General features: G+C 31.4%; 1 protein-coding gene across 1 annotated transcript in view; it reads left to right on the forward strand.

Moving 5' to 3' along the window:
• The window catches only part of LOC143189965 (C3 and PZP-like alpha-2-macroglobulin domain-containing protein 8), a 468,650-nt gene that overhangs the window by 402,463 nt on the left and 46,114 nt on the right, over nucleotides 1–20,073 (forward strand). The window contains exons 14-15 of the mRNA XM_076393989.1: nucleotides 8,436–8,586; nucleotides 9,880–10,035. Coding sequence (XP_076250104.1) covers nucleotides 8,436–8,586; nucleotides 9,880–10,035 — 307 coding nt within the window. The remainder of the gene's footprint in view (nucleotides 1–8,435; nucleotides 8,587–9,879; nucleotides 10,036–20,073) is intronic.

Raw genomic sequence — 20,073 nt, forward strand, 5'->3', positions numbered from 1 at the left:
GTGTAAGCATAGAAATGAATCAAAACACATTTATCAAAAACTGCTCAATTTTCGTTTTTGAAAAAAGAATCACTAACAGATAACAATTTATAGCATTATTTCATCAACGTAGAAATTAAAAAAGGAATAACCGTACATAGCCAGGAACAGTTTTACTTCAACAAAACAACTCACCTTTTTATACAAAAGTTAGTTTCGATGGCATATTTACATAAATTAAAATTTAAATTGCTTGCTCATCCAACATAGTCGCCAAATCTATCCCCAGCGACTATTATTTGTTCACGGGCGATAAAATTCGTGAAGTCATAATGAAAATAAATGAATATTTTGAGGATGAATGTTCTATAAAAAGAGATTTACTATATTTTACAAACATTGCGCTGATTTTACAAGGTGATCCAAAAAATATTTTTAAAAAAGTTTAAATAGTTTTTAAATAGTTTTTTTAATAGTTTTTTTTTTGAATGTTTAGTTAATTTGGGTGATACTTTCGGTGAGTGATCAACACTGATACTTTAATCAAGCACAAAATTCTAGAAAACTTGCATTGAAACTTGAAAAAAATTTCTTGCTGAGTATCAATGATAATTACCGTAACATTGTTAACTAATAGTGAGTTACTTTTAAGTGAAGTTACACCTAAACACATCAATAAGGGAAAAACATATACGAGTTAAGATTCGTGAATTCGTTATAAAAAAAGACTATTATATTTGAGCTAACTTTTTATAATAGAATGTTTAGATAATTTGGGTGATACTTTCGGTGAGTGATCAACACTGATGCTTTAATCAAGCACAAAATTCTGGAAAACTTGCATTGAAACTTGAAAAGAATTTCTTGCTGAGTATCAATGATAATTACCGTAACATTGTTAACTAATAGTGAGTTACTTTTAAGTGAAGTTACACCTAAACACATCAATAACGGAAAAACATATACGAGTTAAGATTCGTGAATTCGTTATAAAAAAAGACTATTATATTTGAGCTAACTTTTTATAATAGAATGTTTAGATAATTTGGGTGATACTTTCGGTGAGTGATCAACACTGATGCTTTAATCAAGCACAAAATTCTGGAAAACTTGCATTGAAACTTGAAAAGAATTTCTTGCTGAGTATCAATGATAATTACCGTAACATTGTTAACTAATAGTGAGTTACTTTTAAGTGAAGTTACACCTAAACACATCAATAACGGCAAAACATATACGAGTTAAGATTCGTGAATTCGTTATAAAAAAAGACTATTATATTTGAGCTAACTTTTTATAATAGAATGTTTAGATAATTTGGGTGATACTTTCGGTGAGTGATCAACACTGATGCTTTAATCAAGCACAAAATTCTGGAAAACTTGCATTGAAACTTGAAAAGAATTTCTTGCTGAGTATCAATGATAATTACCGTAACATTGTTAACTAATAGTGAGTTACTTTTAAGTGAAGTTACACCTAAACACATCAATAACGGAAAAACATATACGAGTTAAGATTCGTGAATTCGTTATAAAAAAAGACTATTATATTTGAGCTAACTTTTTATAATAGAATGTTTAGATAATTTGGGTGATACTTTCGGTGAGTGATCAACACTGATGCTTTAATCAAGCACAAAATTCTGGAAAACTTGCATTGAAACTTGAAAAGAATTTCTTGCTGAGTATCAATGATAATTACCGTAACATTGTTAACTAATAGTGAGTTACTTTTAAGTGAAGTTACACCTAAACACATCAATAACGGAAAAACATATACGAGTTAAGATTCGTGAATTCGTTATAAAAAAAGACTATTATATTTGAGCTAACTTTTTATAATAGAATGTTTAGATAATTTGGGTGATACTTTCGGTGAGTAATCAACACTGATGCTTTAAACAAGCACAAAATTCTGGAAAACTTGCATTGAAACTTGAAAAGAATTTCTTGCTGAGTATCAATGATAATTACCGTAACATTGTTAACTAATAGTGAGTTACTTTTAAGTGAAGTTACACCTAAACACATCAATAAGGGAAAAACATATACGAGTTAAGATTCGTGAATTCGTTATAAAAAAAGACTATTATATTTGAGCTAACTTTTTATAATAGAATGTTTAGATAATTTGGGTGATACTTTCGGTGAGTAATCAACACTGATGCTTTAATCAAGCACAAAATTCTGGAAAACTTGTATTGAAACTTGAAAAGAATTTCTTGCTGAGTATCAATGACAATTACCGTAACATTGTTAACTAATAGTGAGTTACTTTTAAGTGAAGTTACACCTAAACACATCAATCGCGGAAAAACATATAGGAGTTAAGATTCGTGAATTCGTTATAAAAAAAGACTATTATATTTGAGCTAACTTTTTATAATAGAATGTTTAGATAATTTGGGTGATACTTTCGGTGAGTGATCAACACTGATGCTTTAATCAAGCACAAAATTCTGGAAAACTTGCATTGAAACTTGAAAAGAATTTCTTGCTGAGTATCAATGACAATTACCGTAACATTGTCAACTAACAACTGTCGTTGTTTAAGATCTTTCAACTCTCTGCATAATTAAATTAGTATCCAGACACTTACTAATAGTTTTCAATGAAAATAGAGAATTAAGATTCCTGTATATTCCTGTAATAGATCCAGAACGCACACTGTTCTTACATGTAGAGACATTAACGTCCGTTAACGTTTTGAAAACAACCTTAACGATTTGAAAACAACGTTAAAGATTTGAAAATAACGTTGACGATTTGAAAATAATGTTACCGATTTAAAAATAACGTTAACGTACTGAAAACAATATTAACGATGTAAAAAATAACGTTAAATTTTGAAAATTACGTTAACGGTATAAAAATAACGCTAAGGTTTTCAAAATACAGTTAACGTTTACAAAATAACGTTAATGTCTTAAAAATTGTAATCTTTAAAATAAATTTATTTCTAAGCCACTATCCCTCTAATATTTTGAAAGTAATGTCACGACACATTGAAAGTATATTATATATTATTCCAGTTACAATATGTCCTCGATATAGACATGTCGAGGCATAAAATGTCTATAAAACCGACCGCAAGGTAAACGTAAAATCTCGGAATAATAAAAGGAAATGGTAAGCTCTCGGATGGAGCGAGGCGAGGCTAGAGGGACGGGGCTGCAGTTGGTGTCGATAGCAGGAATTGTGTGGCGTGTGAAACTTCTCTTTGAGAGTAGCAAGTGAGACGTTTCAAAGGAAATCGACTAGGTTCGGCGCACAAAAGAATATCAATTACACCTGATATAAAACTTGTTCGAAGTTGTTTGGAAAGGTTCTCGATTGGTTCGTTGTTTTCTCGGTGGATTTATATAGGTCCTTTGAGGGTGATAATTAAGGGAATATATATATATATATATATATATATATATATATATATATATATATATATATATATATATTCAACAGGTCAATTGAAAAGTCCCCGGTCTGACACACAGATGGCGCTACTAGAATTAAATCCATATATTTTTTAGTACCCTCAAAACATGCGTATATAAATTTGACAGCTGTCGAATCATTAGTTTATGAATTATAGCATTTTGAGTGAAGCAACTTTTGTTATTGTAAAAAATGGATAAAAAGGGATTTCGCGTGTTGACAAAATATTGCTTTTTGAAGGGAAAAATACAGTTGAGGCAAAAACTTGGCTTTATGTCGAGTTTCCAGACACTGCCCCAGGAAAATCAACCAGGATTGGTATGTTAAGTTTAGATGTGGCCAAATGAGTACCGAAGACGGTGAACGCAGTGGACGCCCAAAAGAGGTTGTTACCGATGAAAACATTTTAAAAATCCAGAAAATGATTTTGAATGAACCTAAATTGAAACTGAATTAAAAGCAGACGCTAATATGTCAACTGAACGTGTACATCACATCACTCACGAATATTTGTAAATGTGGGTGCCCGCGAGCTCACTTTAAACCAAAAACAACGACAATTTGTTGATCGAAGCAGTATTTGAAGATGATCAGGCGTAATAAAACCGAGTTTTTGCGTCGATATGTACAATGAGTGAAACATGGCTTCATCATTTCACTCCGAAGTCCAATCGACAGTCATCGGATTGCACCCGATGAACCCACTCCAAAGCGTGAGAAAACGAGTCAACATGCAAGGTTATGGCGTCTGTATTTTGGAATGGGCAAGGAATCATTTTCATTGACTACCTTAAAAAAGGAAGGACTTTTTTGTTTGAAGCACGAAATCGCCGCACGGCCGCATTTGAGGAAAAAGAAAGTGCTACTTCACCAAGACAATGCACCGTGACACGTCAGTGAAAACGATGGCAAAAATCCATGAATTGGGCTTCAAATTGCCTCCTCTGACTGACCAATTTTTTTACCTTCTATATGTATAAAAATTTATTGTTGTTCGTTTGACGCACTAAAATTAATGAACGACTGAACTGATTTGGTTAATTTTGATTTTAAATTATGTTCGGTATGTAAGGTTTATATGACAAGAAAAATATTCAAAATAAAAATTGTAGTTTACCATACAGTGTCACAGTCACTGTCATCAATAATTTCACTGTCATAAAATATCGACGTTTTTGTTGGTTATCAAATACCCACAGGCGCGTCTGGAAATATATTCAATGATTAAAAATTTTGAATCGACAAGTAAAAATTATTTCAGTGACGCCAGCAACCACGCTGGGTAAGACCGGATGTCTTCTGGGATGATTTCTAAGTTGGTCACTCGCCGGTCGGTAGGCTTGATGACCATGGTTCGGAGCCCACAGGTCACAGGAGACTTTAAAATGAAAAAAATTTATACTAATTAAAAATACTGTTATCATTAAATTTAACCGCGGTTAAATCAAACTGCGATTAGAATATGTAATATATTAAACATTGAAGAAAATATCTCGACACTGGTCGATTAGTAATTTATCACGATTTATATTTCAAACAAATATAGGAATAGGAATATAGGAAAATAATCTTATTAGATTTATTGATTCGATAGCTTAAAAATCAGTTCATAGAGAAGTATAGAGAAAACTCAATAGTGGTCTCTGAAGAAAAGTCCAATATCTAGATGATCGCCCATTCAGATAATTTGATTGTCCAGTTTAAATATTTACTATGGACACCTATAAGGAAAACATTTTGCTGTGAAGACATTTGCTTGCTTCTTTGTCAAAGTTTGCCACACAGACATCACGTCTTATTGACCAAAGAAAATTAAGTTAAAAACAATTTAATTTCTAAATAAAATTATTAATTAAATTTCAATTAAAAGAGAATAATAAATATAATCTACATATAAGATAAATGTATCTATAATATATATATGGTAAATGGCAAATACATTTCAATATTTGCTCTTCAGTCTTTTTCCTTTTTGATATTTGTTTAGTACCATCAATTTAATAGGTTCTCTTAGAGTTCTGTCTTTTTGTTTCCTATACTGGAAACAAACAAACTTACAAAAAGTATTTCCGTGTTGAATTATTCTATTCACTTGTTTAATTTGTTTAATCCAATTTCTCCGTCAATTATTCACCGATTTTCAAAATTATTTTTTTATTCCAAAGAGTATACTTACGAAATGGTTTCGCTGGAACCAAGTAAAAATCTGATGATAGAATCTAGAGAAAATCGGGGGGACCCCCAAATTTCAGAGGCACGTACTATGTTTTCAGATATGTTTAGCTAAAATCATCAGATATTGGTGAATAATGTTATTGCTGAGCTGATTTGGCGGAGATACAACTCAACGATTATGAGTTAAAGGATATTTCTTTAAATATCATGGAGACGTACAGACAAGTAATTGAATACTTTGAAATTATTTAGGTAAGCTCGTGCTGAAAGAATAAACCGGACCGTTATACCATTCAGGGGTTTTTGAGGAGTTTTTAGTAAGGGTTTGCTTACCAAAGTGGTTCAGTACCAAAACCGTCCAGTTTGCTTTTTAAACACTTTCCATATCATATGGGAAGCTGTAGAAATATTACAGACTCCCGGCGGAGGCAACGACTCTATGTTGTTCTAGTTTGATTTGAGCGGACCCCGGGGCCTGAAACGTTCCTTATTTTCAGTTATTGTTTCTTTATTAAAATTTTTCCTCCTTCGGGCTACACCATTACTTGGCGTACTCATTATAATACTTAATAAAATAACTGCATAATTCACTGAGTAAATATCTAACACTAAGAAGAGAAAAATAAAATATTTTTAACAAAAAAATTGAATAGACTTAAAAAAAAATAAAGTCGGTGCCGAGCGCAAACAATACGAAAATAATAATATAATTTTTTGATATATACACAAAATTAAATTACGAACAAAACAAATCTAATTTGTTGCTCGATACTGACTTCAAAGTGGTCAGTTGGTACTAGTTAAAATAATATCGTAGATAGAACAAAATAGGTTTATATAGGGATTAAGCTAAATAGTATGTGTATAGTAGAATATGAAATACGTGTAGTAGATAGGTTAAATAAGGTTTTCGTTTAATTTTATTTAATTATTATTTAGTTATTTTAAAACGTTTCTATTTCTATTAAACTTCTAAGTTTGATTATGTTTTATTTTTTTAATATCTCATCTGGAAGATCATTATATACTCTGCAATTAAAGGTTTGAAATTTACCTTTTTACGATATTCGACAAAATAAAATTTATTAACAACGTGCGGATATTGCGAAATAAAATATCATGATGAGTAGTCATTATCTAGTCGTTATCCAGAAGCAGAGATAGTGACATTTCTTCGAACTGAGTGAAAAAGTTAATGCGACTTCATTGTTGAGAAGCAAAGAAGACCTTTAAATGTCATAATATGCTTGCTGAAAAATATTTTATTTCAATTTTCAAATTATTTAACTTATAAGTATTAATAACGTTAAATATCAAAAATTATTTATTAAATATAACGCCCAATGAAATAATTCAGGATCAAAAGAAAATTAGGTGAAGCCGATGCAAAATGTAATTAGTAATTCTCAAACGTATAAATAGAAGAAAAAATTAATGGAATTATTGAAATGGAAATGAGGAAATTGTATAGCCGTTGTAAAAACACTTCTTGGAAATGAAATGAAATAATCCAAATTCAATATTTCTAATACAGTTATCGTTCAACGCTGTAATTACAGAAAAACACTCAATATAAAAGGAGAAGATACTTCCGTGAATTTGCACCTTCTAAGAGTTCTTATTTTTAGTTCAGTAAATTTACAATTTTAATTTAACTGATCGGTTTCAGATCAATTGTTTTCTAATAAATAGGAAACAGTATTTCGATAATTTTATTTGCTGCAACTCTTTTATTATTTTATTTATAGAAACAAAAGTGTAAATGAGCATGATCAATAATTGAAATAGTATTTCTTCAGGTTCATCTTAGGTATATATATAGTTCAAATAATCACACAACAAAATTCACTTATCATAACTCAAAAACTACTTCATCTCAAATTTAATACAATCCAAATGAAGCAGTAGCACATGTGGACCACGCGTAGACAACTTGATAGAAAACTCCGTAGTTTGCATTTTATAAATTAATAATAATAAGTTGAACATCGCACCGGCTCATTCTTCTAGAGAAGATTTCATGTTTACAGTTTTATGGTTTCTGTTGATTAATAGAATTAAACAAGTTTTAATTAATTAATATTTTATATGAAAATATACAGAAAAATACTTATTTCCTCTATTACATTTTCACGCCATTAAATATTGAATAAAATAATAAACATTTAATTACTACTAATTAATTCCTGCTTTTTCTAATTGCATATTAATATTTTATCAACGTTAATACCTTTACTCTAGAATTTTCATATTTCTTAATTTTATTTATTATTTTCTTATTTATCTTTTTATCTTATTTATCTTTTATTATTTCTTATTTTACTTATTTTCTACTTTGTCACCATTTTTGCCATATCGAAAGCTGATGAAATGAGAATACTTATTGTTTGTCATGTATTCAACAAATGGAACCTATTTAACTATTTGGTTCAAACGCCCTTTGGTGCCCATTATGAAAACAAACTTATTATCCCAACGAAATATCTAACTGGGACACATATTTATAGGTTACTAATATTATGGCGGCTACGTAATTAATCCATTATCAGTTTCAAGTATATGAAAGTAGCTATTTCCATAGGAGATGCAATAAAAGGTGTAATGGTATTATGGTGTTACTAGGTTTACACCAACATTAATAACGCTATAATTTCGAATAAACTGCATTAATTTGAGTTTCCCTTCTATTCTCTCACTATTTGATGTCTAAAACTATATATGATTATGTTGTTATACTCTATCGCATGGCGTAGTTTTATTTAAAAACACTATCTCAAAACCAAAATCAAACAAATATTCAGAGACGAACAAAAGAATATGGCATGTAACAGTCAAATTTTGTTTCAGGTGACGGCTTTACTTGCTCTTAGCGAAGGAGCACAATTCGTAAGCAACGGATTACTATACGTCACAGAAAGATTAAGGTTAGGACCTCATGGTGCTACATCACTTGTTGTCCATGTAACCGTCACCACGCCTGGCACAAAAAATATGACAGGTAAGAAAACTATTGATGACAGCTAAACTGCAAACACTTTATAAAGCCCTACCGCATCATCATAAATTAACTTTTTGTTATTTCTTGTCAAATATTTATTACTTAATTTAAAAATAGAAAGACGTGTGACTATGTGTACGAACGCATTATCTTTTACGAAAATCTCAATGTTTAGCAGCAATATGCTGACCATAGTAAGAACTTCACCATCGAGGATGTCAAGATATTCATTCACAGTAATTCGACCAATGGCGTGAATAAGAGGACCAACTAAATACCACGATATTGCCGCTCAAATCAAAAAGAAAATGAAAAACCAGTTAAATTGTTGCAAAATTACTTTATTTTCCAAAACAAGACAATAACAAGTGGTTCTCCAAAAGTTCCGCTCTGAGAACAATTATTTTTGTTTAATGAAAGGAATTTCTTGAAGTGTCCTTTGAGTCGTAAAAATGATATAAGTCGATCGGAGATAAATCTGGAGAATAAACTGAATGTTAAAATAATTCGTACTAAAATTCATGACTTAGATTTTAGCGACGATCTTTTGACTGTTTTGAAAGCGGAGATCAAGTGAATGATGAAAAAGGTTTTTATCTTTTGTAAACCATATCTTTTTTTACGAATTGTTGTATCCAATTGGATAAAAAGATTACAATAATACTAATAATATAATTTATTATTTTATCAGTTTGAAGATAATACATAAATAAGATTCCTTTTGCATCCCAAAGAAAACTAAGTCTAACTAAGACTAACCTTAGTCGATTTCTAACTCAAAGTATTACAAACAACATCCCTTAGCATCTTCTTCTGATTCAGGTTCAAGGAGATAGGCCCAAGTTTCATCCATATTAATAAATAGTGACACACAAAATATATTTTAAATCTTTCTTCCAGTCAAACTCCAGTATATTTTTGTTCTTGTGCTTACTGTCTTAAAATTTTGATGAAATAAAGATTGATTTGATTATTTGACCAATCTATCAGGTCTACCAAATAGCATTAAAGGATATTTTTATCACAGTAACACTTTAATTCACAGTAACACAATCTGATGTAATTCCTTTAAAATTAATTTAAAGGTCTGATAGTATCTATTACAACGATCATTAAACATATATATATATATAAATATATATATATATATATATATATATATATATATATATATATATATAAATATATATATATATATATAAATATATTACAACCTTCGTAAATTATAACGACTGATTAGACATGTAACCGAGTGTAAAATGTGTTTAAACGCAGCCCGTGTTCATTTTTTAGTTGAAGTGAACGGATACACGAGCCCGTCATGCGAAGGACTGGAAAACGTAAACAACACCACGCTCTCGGGGGCAGTGATGCATTCGCGCACCTTCCAAGTGTATCCCGAGGGAATCGAACGCGTGCACACGGAGAGCTCTTACTTTTGCGCCAACGGTAAGTCGACAACCTGTCGAGTGTTTTTACTCCTTGGTTCCAACCTGTTGAGTCCATTGTTTTTTGTTGTGTGCCGTTTTATTAGCGTTGTTCTTTTTGATAAAAATATTGCGAGCGAATTAAAGAGAACATTAATTTTATTTTTTTTTGTTAATTTTTTTAATGTGTTCATTACATCTTATATTAGATATGCTTAATATTACAAATTACTTTATTATTACTCTGTGTTATATTAATATACAAGCAAGGCGAGTACGGGACTAATACATCAGTATGTATTTCCTAAATTAAAATAAAACTAATCTACTTAAGCTAAAGTTAAGAATATACTTATACGCTGAAGAAATTTGTCTTGGATCACTTCGCGTATCCATTTGATTTCGAAGTCTTCGTGCAGCTGTTCGTTGGTTACGTAACGAGCAATGGTAACTAATCGTAGAAGTTTGATTTGTGACGTGCGTTGGATTACTAGTTGGTTTGATGTTTTAGTGCAACCCGATATTTGCACCCCATAGCTCGAAATTGGCTTTATGATTGACTGATAAACCAATCTCTGTGATTTTAGATCAAATTGAGTGATTTCTTAACTTTGAGTCTAATCTGCTCTGAATTTTGTCTAACATGATGTTTCCTATTTAACCTATTATCGAAATATGTTCCGATATATCTTTTGATATGATAACAGTGTCGTCGACAAATAATCCAAGTGTATGTTATTTATTTTGTTGTTGGGATATCAGCAGTATAGAGCAGATATAAGAGTGGTCCCAAGACACTACCCTTTAGAATTCCTGCCGAAATAGGTTTTGCAAGTGTTGAGAATGCCTCTTCATGTAGGACTCTACATTTTCTTTCTAAAATATATGATTCCAGCAGTAGACAATAATTTCACAGTGGCAATTTGCTCATTTTGTATATTAACCTCAAATGGTATACCCGGTCAAAAGCTTGTGAGACATCCAGAAATATTGCAAGGCAATATTTCTTTTCTTCGAATATCTCTTCTACAACCGCTATTACTCTATGAACTTGGTCAATTATTGATTTCGAAAGGTCGAATTTGCAATATGAAATATGAAAAAAGATATCAGTGAAACAGGCCTGTAAGACCCAACTTGTTCTGCCGGTTTGTCAGGTTTTTTAAGCATAATTATTCGAGTAGTTTGTATTAAATTACAATACTACCTATATTTCAAAATCTATGAGTTTATCTAATACACTAAATAAAAATATTTCTCGCCGGCTTGGTGGCGCAGTGGTAAAAGCGATACGACAGTCCTCCTACTGTTGCGATAGCCGCGGGTTCGAATCCCGCTGGGGCATGGTCTTAAATTTATGTTTGTGATTGTTTAAAATTTGTGCTTGTTCTAGGCAAGAGTGTAAAATACTACAAGGAAAATGATCCCATTCACGCCAGTAACCAGGCTGGGTAAGACCGGATGGATATTTTCTTGATGTTTGTTCTGAAAAATGTGTATTTTATATACATAACATTACTTAATATCCTCATGACTGAATTTCGATTGGATTTTAGAATTTGCTTGTATAAAAAGATGTAATAATATTCCAGTTTGCCAATTTTTTTTTCATATTCTAAACCCAGTTCTTTTCAATCTTTAATTATATGTAAACTAACTATGCACTGATTTTCTTCGTTATCTTTTACTCCCCATTTCTGGATTCAGTAATATATATATATAGTAACTCGCCTCTCGTAACATGTTGGTTGCTTCTTCGCTCTTGCCTCCAACAGCAAGTATCGCAGTATCATTAAAATATGTAGCCATAGTGATATTTTCCATTTATAATATATCATATGCGTGGAGTAGGTAGATAATTGGTCCCATCTACTACTTTGTGATGCACCAGCTTTAGCTTCTCTTATTGCAACAACAAAGAGATCTGAGAAGCTCATTTGGTGATTTTCTTAGCTTTGATAGGTAATAATATCAGCAGAAACATCCAGAACATGTTTTCGCCTAAAGGCTGCATTAATCAAGTTGGGCAGTAGATTTTGCAGTTGCCATTTTTTGTTTAATGTCGGTTTTTTTTTACTTTGTTAAATTATTTTGGACCGAATGTTTAATTCGCATTCATTTAGTTTGAAAATTTGTTCTAAATGGCCAGCTAATACTTCAAGTTTCTGTTGCTTTTTTCGAGTCCAATTAACACCTAGGTTTGTTATAAATAAACACTGCAAAATTATATTTTTAGATACTTCGTGGCTTTCCAGATCGAATAGACTGTTTCCATGTTATCTATTAAATCCCTAAAATAGTTACTTATGCATTTGTTTTTAATTTTCATTTTTTTTGCCTTTGTATTATACTGTCTAAGAGATTTTTTTTTGCCTCCAACAGCAAGTATCGCAGTAGCATTAAAATATGTAGCCATAGTGATATTTTCCATTTATAATATATCATATGCGTGGAGTAGGTAGATAATTGGTCCCATCTACTACTTTGTGATGCACCAGCTTTAGCTTCTCTTATTGCAACAACAAAGAGATCTGAGAAGCTCATTTGGTGATTTTCTTAGCTTTGGTAGGCAATAATATCAGCCATCTTCGAAACATCCAGAACATGCTTTACATGCTAAAGGCTGCATTAATCAAGTTGGGCAGTTGATTTTGCAGTTGCCATTTTTTGTTTAATGTCGGTTTTTTTTAACTTTGTTAAATTATTTTGGAGCGAATGTTTAATTCGCATTTATTTAGTTTGAAAATTTGTTCTAAATGGCCAGCTAATACTTCAAGTTTCTGTTGCTTTTTTCGAGTCCAATTAACACCTAGGTTTGTTATAAATAAACACTGCAAAATTATATTTTTAGATACTTCGTGGCTTTCCAGATCGAATAGACTGTTTCCATGTTATCTATTAAATCCCTAAAATAGTTACTTATGCATTTGTTTTTAATTTTCATTTTTTTTGCCTTTGTATTATACTGTCTAAGAGATTTTTTTTTGCCTCCAACAGCAAGTATCGCAGTAGCATTAAAATATGTAGCCATAGTGATATTTTCCATTTATAATATATCATATGCGTGGAGTAGGTAGATAATTGGTCCCATCTACTACTTTGTGATGCACCAGCTTTAGCTTCTCTTACTGCATCAACAAATAGATCTGAGAAGCTCATTTGGTGATTTTCTTAGCTTTGGTAGGCAATAATATCAGCCATCTTCGAAACATCCAGAACATGCTTTACATGCTAAAGGCTGCATTAATCAAGTTGGGCAGTTGATTTTGCAGTTGCCATTTTTTGTTTAATGTCGGTTTTTTTTAACTTTGTTAAATTATTTTGGAGCGAATGTTTAATTCGCATTTATTTAGTTTGAAAATTTGTTCTAAATGGCCAGCTAATACTTCAAGTTTCTGTTGCTTTTTTCGAGTCCAATTAACACCTAGGTTTGTTATAAATAAACACTGCAAAATTATATTTTTAGATACTTCGTGGCTTTCCAGATCGAATAGACTGTTTCCATGTTATCTATTAAATCCCTAAAATAGTTACTTATGCATTTGTTTTTAATTTTCATTTTTTTTGCCTTTGTATTATACTGTCTAAGAGATTTTTTTTTGCCTCCAACAGCAAGTATCGCAGTAGCATTAAAATATGTAGCCATAGTGATATTTTCCATTTATAATATATCATATGCGTGGAGTAGGTAGATAATTGGTCCCATCTACTACTTTGTGATGCACCAGCTTTAGCTTCTCTTATTGCAACAACAAAGAGATCTGAGAAGCTCATTTGGTGATTTTCTTAGCTTTGATAGGTAATAATATCAGCAGAAACATCCAGAACATGTTTTCGCCTAAAGGCTGCATTAATCAAGTTGGGCAGTAGATTTTGCAGTTGCCATTTTTTGTTTAATGTCGGTTTTTTTTTACTTTGTTAAATTATTTTGGACCGAATGTTTAATTCGCATTCATTTAGTTTGAAAATTTGTTCTAAATGGCCAGCTAATACTTCAAGTTTCTGTTGCTTTTTTCGAGTCCAATTAACACCTAGGTTTGTTATAAATAAACACTGCAAAATTATATTTTTAGATACTTCGTGGCTTTCCAGATCGAATAGACTGTTTCCATGTTATCTATTAAATCCCTAAAATAGTTACTTATGCATTTGTTTTTAATTTTCATTTTTTTTGCCTTTGTATTATACTGTCTAAGAGATTTTTTTTTGCCTCCAACAGCAAGTATCGCAGTAGCATTAAAATATGTAGCCATAGTGATATTTTCCATTTATAATATATCATATGCGTGGAGTAGGTAGATAATTGGTCCCATCTACTACTTTGTGATGCACCAGCTTTAGCTTCTCTTACTGCATCAACAAATAGATCTGAGAAGCTCATTTGGTGATTTTCTTAGCTTTGGTAGGCAATAATATCAGCCATCTTCGAAACATCCAGAACATGCTTTACATGCTAAAGGCTGCATTAATCAAGTTGGGCAGTTGATTTTGCAGTTGCCATTTTTTGTTTAATGTCGGTTTTTTTTAACTTTGTTAAATTATTTTGGAGCGAATGTTTAATTCGCATTTATTTAGTTTGAAAATTTGTTCTAAATGGCCAGCTAATACTTCAAGTTTCTGTTGCTTTTTTCGAGTCCAATTAACACCTAGGTTTGTTATAAATAAACACTGCAAAATTATATTTTTAGATACTTCGTGGCTTTCCAGATCGAATAGACTGTTTCCATGTTATCTATTAAATCCCTAAAATAGTTACTTATGCATTTGTTTTTAATTTTCATTTTTTTTGCCTTTGTATTATACTGTCTAAGAGATTTTTTTTTGCCTCCAACAGCAAGTATCGCAGTAGCATTAAAATATGTAGCCATAGTGATATTTTCCATTTATAATATATCATATGCGTGGAGTAGGTAGATAATTGGTCCCATCTACTACTTTGTGATGCACCAGCTTTAGCTTCTCTTACTGCATCAACAAATAGATCTGAGAAGCTCATTTGGTGATTTTCTTAGCTTTGGTAGGCAATAATATCAGCCATCTTCGAAACATCCAGAACATGCTTTACATGCTAAAGGCTGCATTAATCAAGTTGGGCAGTTGATTTTGCAGTTGCCATTTTTTGTTTAATGTCGGTTTTTTTTAACTTTGTTAAATTATTTTGGAGCGAATGTTTAATTCGCATTTATTTAGTTTGAAAATTTGTTCTAAATGGCCAGCTAATACTTCAAGTTTCTGTTGCTTTTTTCGAGTCCAATTAACACCTAGGTTTGTTATAAATAAACACTGCAAAATTATATTTTTAGATACTTCGTGGCTTTCCAGATCGAATAGACTGTTTCCATGTTATCTATTAAATCCCTAAAATAGTTACTTATGCATTTGTTTTTAATTTTCATTTTTTTTGCCTTTGTATTATACTGTCTAAGAGATTTTTTTTTGCCTCCAACAGCAAGTATCGCAGTAGCATTAAAATATGTAGCCATAGTGATATTTTCCATTTATAATATATCATATGCGTGGAGTAGGTAGATAATTGGTCCCATCTACTACTTTGTGATGCACCAGCTTTAGCTTCTCTTACTGCATCAACAAATAGATCTGAGAAGCTCATTTGGTGATTTTCTTAGCTTTGGTAGGCAATAATATCAGCCATCTTCGAAACATCCAGAACATGCTTTACATGCTAAAGGCTGCATTAATCAAGTTGGGCAGTTGATTTTGCAGTTGCCATTTTTTGTTTAATGTCGGTTTTTTTTAACTTTGTTAAATTATTTTGGAGCGAATGTTTAATTCGCATTTATTTAGTTTGAAAATTTGTTCTAAATGGCCAGCTAATACTTCAAGTTTCTGTTGCTTTTTTCGAGTCCAATTAACACCTAGGTTTGTTATAAATAAACACTGCAAAATTATATTTTTAGATACTTCGTGGCTTTCCAGATCGAATAGACTGTTTCCATGTTATCTATTAAATCCCTAAAATAGTTACTTATGCATTTGTTTTTAATTTTCATTTTTTTTGCCTTTGTATTATACTGTCTAAGAGATTTTTTTTTGCCTCCAACAGCAAGTATCGCAGTAGCATTAAAATATGTAGCCATAGTGATATTTTCCATTTATAATATATCATATGCGTGGAGTAGGTAGATAATTGGTCCCATCTACTACTTTGTGATGCACCAGCTTTAGCTTCTCTTATTGCAACAACAAAGAGATCTGAGAAGCTCATTTGGTGATTTTCTTAGCTTTGGTAGGCAATAATATCAGCCATCTTCGAAACATCCAGAACATGCTTTACATGCTAAAGGCTGCATTAATCAAGTTGGGCAGTTGATTTTGCAGTTGCCATTTTTTGTTTAATGTCGGTTTTTTTTAACTTTGTTAAATTATTTTGGAGCGAATGTTTAATTCGCATTTATTTAGTTTGAAAATTTGTTCTAAATGGCCAGCTAATACTTCAAGTTTCTGTTGCTTGTTTCGAGTCCAATTAACACCTAGGTTTGTTATAAATAAACACTGCAAAATTATATTTTTAGATACTTCGTAGCTTTCCAGATCGAATAGACTGTTTCCATGTTATCTATTAAATCCCTAAAATAGTTACTTATGCATTTGTTTTTAATTTTCATTTTTTTTGCCTTTGTATTATACTGTCTAAGAGATTTTTTTTGCCTCCAACAGCAAGTATCGCAGTAGCATTAAAATATGTAGCCATAGTGATATTTTCCATTTATAATATATCATATGCGTCGAGTAGGGAGATAATTGGTCCCATCTACTACTTTGTGATGCACCAGCTTTAGCTTCTCTTACTGCATCAACAAATAGATCTGAGAAGCTCATTTGGTGATTTTCTTAGCTTTGGTAGGCAATAATATCAGCCATCTTCGAAACATCCAGAACATGCTTTACATGCTAAAGGCTGCATTAATCAAGTTGGGCAGTTGATTTTGCAGTTGCCATTTTTTGTTTAATGTCGGTTTTTTTAACTTTGTTAAATTATTTTGGAGCGAATGTTTAATTCGCATTTATTCAGTTTGAAAATTTGTTCTAAATGGCCAGCTAATACTTCAAGTTTCTGTTGCTTTTTTCGAGTCCAATTAACACCTAGGTTTGTTATAAATAAACACTGCAAAATTATATTTTTAGATACTTCGTGGCTTTCCAGATCGAATAGACTGTTTCCATGTTATCTATTAAATCCCTAAAATAGTTACTTATGCATTTGTTTTTAATTTTCATTTTTTTTGCCTTTGTATTATACTGTCTAAGAGATTTTTTTTTGCCTCCAACAGCAAGTATCGCAGTAGCATTAAAATATGTAGCCATAGTGATATTTTCCATTTATAATATATCATATGCGTCGAGTAGGGAGATAATTGGTCCCATCTACTACTTTGTGATGCACCAGCTTTAGCTTCTCTTACTGCATCAACAAATAGATCTGAGAAGCTCATTTGGTGATTTTCTTAGCTTTGGTAGGCAATAATATCAGCCATCTTCGAAACATCCAGAACATGCTTTACATGCTAAAGGCTGCATTAATCAAGTTGGGCAGTTGATTTTGCAGTTGCCATTTTTTGTTTAATGTCGGTTTTTTTTAACTTTGTTAAATTATTTTGGAGCGAATGTTTAATTCGCATTTATTTAGTTTGAAAATTTGTTCTAAATGGCCAGCTAATACTTCAAATTTCTGTTGCTTGTTTCGAGTCCAATTAACACCTAGGTTTGTTATAAATAAACACTGCAAAATTATATTTTTAGATACTTCCTAGCTTTCCAGATCGAATAGACTGTTTCCATGTTATCTATTAAATCCCTAAAATAGTTACTTATGCATTTGTTTTTAATTTTCATTTTTTTTTGCCTTTGTATTATACTGTCTAAGAGATTTTTTTTGCCTCCAACAGCAAGTATCGCAGTAGCATTAAAATATGTAGCCATAGTGATATTTTCCATTTATAATATATCATATGCGTGGAGTAGGTAGATAATTGGTCCCATCTACTACTTTGTGATGCACCAGCTTTAGCTTCTCTTACTGCATCAACAAATAGATCTGAGAAGCTCATTTGGTGATTTTCTTAGCTTTGGTAGGCAATAATATCAGCCATCTTCGAAACATCCAGAACATGCTTTACATGCTAAAGGCTGCATTAATCAAGTTGGGCAGTTGATTTTGCAGTTGCCATTTTTTGTTTAATGTCGGTTTTTTTTTACTTTGTTAAATTATTTTGGACCGAATGTTTAATTCGCATTCATTTAGTTTGAAAATTTGTTCTAAATGGCCAGCTAATACTTCAAGTTTCTGTTGCTTTTTTCGAGTCCAATTAACACCTAGGTTTGTTATAAATAAACACTGCAAAATTATATTTTTAGATACTTCGTGGCTTTCCAGATCGAATAGACTGTTTCCATGTTATCTATTAAATCCCTAAAATAGTTACTTATGCATTTGTTTTTAATTTTCATTTTTTTTGCCTTTGTATTATACTGTCTAAGAGATTTTTTTTTGCCTCCAACAGCAAGTATCGCAGTAGCATTAAAATATGTAGCCATAGTGATATTTTCCATTTATAATATATCATATGCGTGGAGTAGGTAGATAATTGGTCCCATCTACTACTTTGTGATGCACCAGCTTTAGCTTCTCTTATTGCAACAACAAAGAGATCTGAGAAGCTCATTTGGTGATTTTCTTAGCTTTGGTAGGCAATAATATCAGCCATCTTCGAAACATCCAGAACATGCTTTACATGCTAAAGGCTGCATTAATCAAGTTGGGCAGTTGATTTTGCAGTTGCCATTTTTTGTTTAATGTCGGTTTTTTTTAACTTTGTTAAATTATTTTGGAGCGAATGTTTAATTCGCATTTATTTAGTTTGAAAATTTGTTCTAAATGGCCAGCTAATACTTCAAGTTTCTGTTGCTTGTTTCGAGTCCAATTAACACCTAGGTTTGTTATAAATAAACACTGCAAAATTATATTTTTAGATACTTCGTAGCTTTCCAGATCGAATAGACTGTTTCCATGTTATCTATTAAATCCCTAAAATAGTTACTTATGCATTTGTTTTTAATTTTCATTTTTTTTGCCTTTGTATTATACTGTCTAAGAGATTTTTTTTGCCTCCAACAGCAAGTATCGCAGTAGCATTAAAATATGTAGCCATAGTGATATTTTCCATTTATAATATATCATATGCGTCGAGTAGGGAGATAATTGGTCCCATCTACTACTTTGTGATGCACCAGCTTTAGCTTCTCTTACTGCATCAACAAATAGATCTGAGAAGCTCATTTGGTGATTTTCTTAGCTTTGGTAGGCAATAATATCAGCCATCTTCGAAACATCCAGAACATGCTTTACATGCTAAAGGCTGCATTAATCAAGTTGGGCAGTTGATTTTGCAGTTGCCATTTTTTGTTTAATGTCGGTTTTTTTTAACTTTGTTAAATTATTTTGGAGCGAATGTTTAATTCGCATTTATTTAGTTTGAAAATTTGTTCTAAATGGCCAGCTAATACTTCAAGTTTCTGTTGCTTTTTTCGAGTCCAATTAACACCTAGGTTTGTTATAAATAAACACTGCAAAATTATATTTTTAGATACTTCGTGGCTTTCCAGATCGAATAGACTGTTTCCATGTTATCTATTAAATCCCTAAAATAGTTACTTATGCATTTGTTTTTAATTTTCATTTTTTTTGCCTTTGTATTATACTGTCTAAGAGATTTTTTTTTGCCTCCAACAGCAAGTATCGCAGTAGCATTAAAATATGTAGCCATAGTGATATTTTCCATTTATAATATATCATATGCGTGGAGTAGGTAGATAATTGGTCCCATCTACTACTTTGTGATGCACCAGCTTTAGCTTCTCTTATTGCAACAACAAAGAGATCTGAGAAGCTCATTTGGTGATTTTCTTAGCTTTGGTAGGCAATAATATCAGCCATCTTCGAAACATCCAGAACATGCTTTACATGCTAAAGGCTGCATTAATCAAGTTGGGCAGTTGATTTTGCAGTTGCCATTTTTTGTTTAATGTCGGTTTTTTTTAA

Source organism: Rhynchophorus ferrugineus, unplaced genomic scaffold (genome assembly GCF_030347505.1).
Source record: "Rhynchophorus ferrugineus isolate W39M unplaced genomic scaffold, kcgeb_rfMv2 rfM2, whole genome shotgun sequence".
NCBI classification, from domain to species: domain Eukaryota; kingdom Metazoa; phylum Arthropoda; class Insecta; order Coleoptera; family Curculionidae; genus Rhynchophorus; species Rhynchophorus ferrugineus.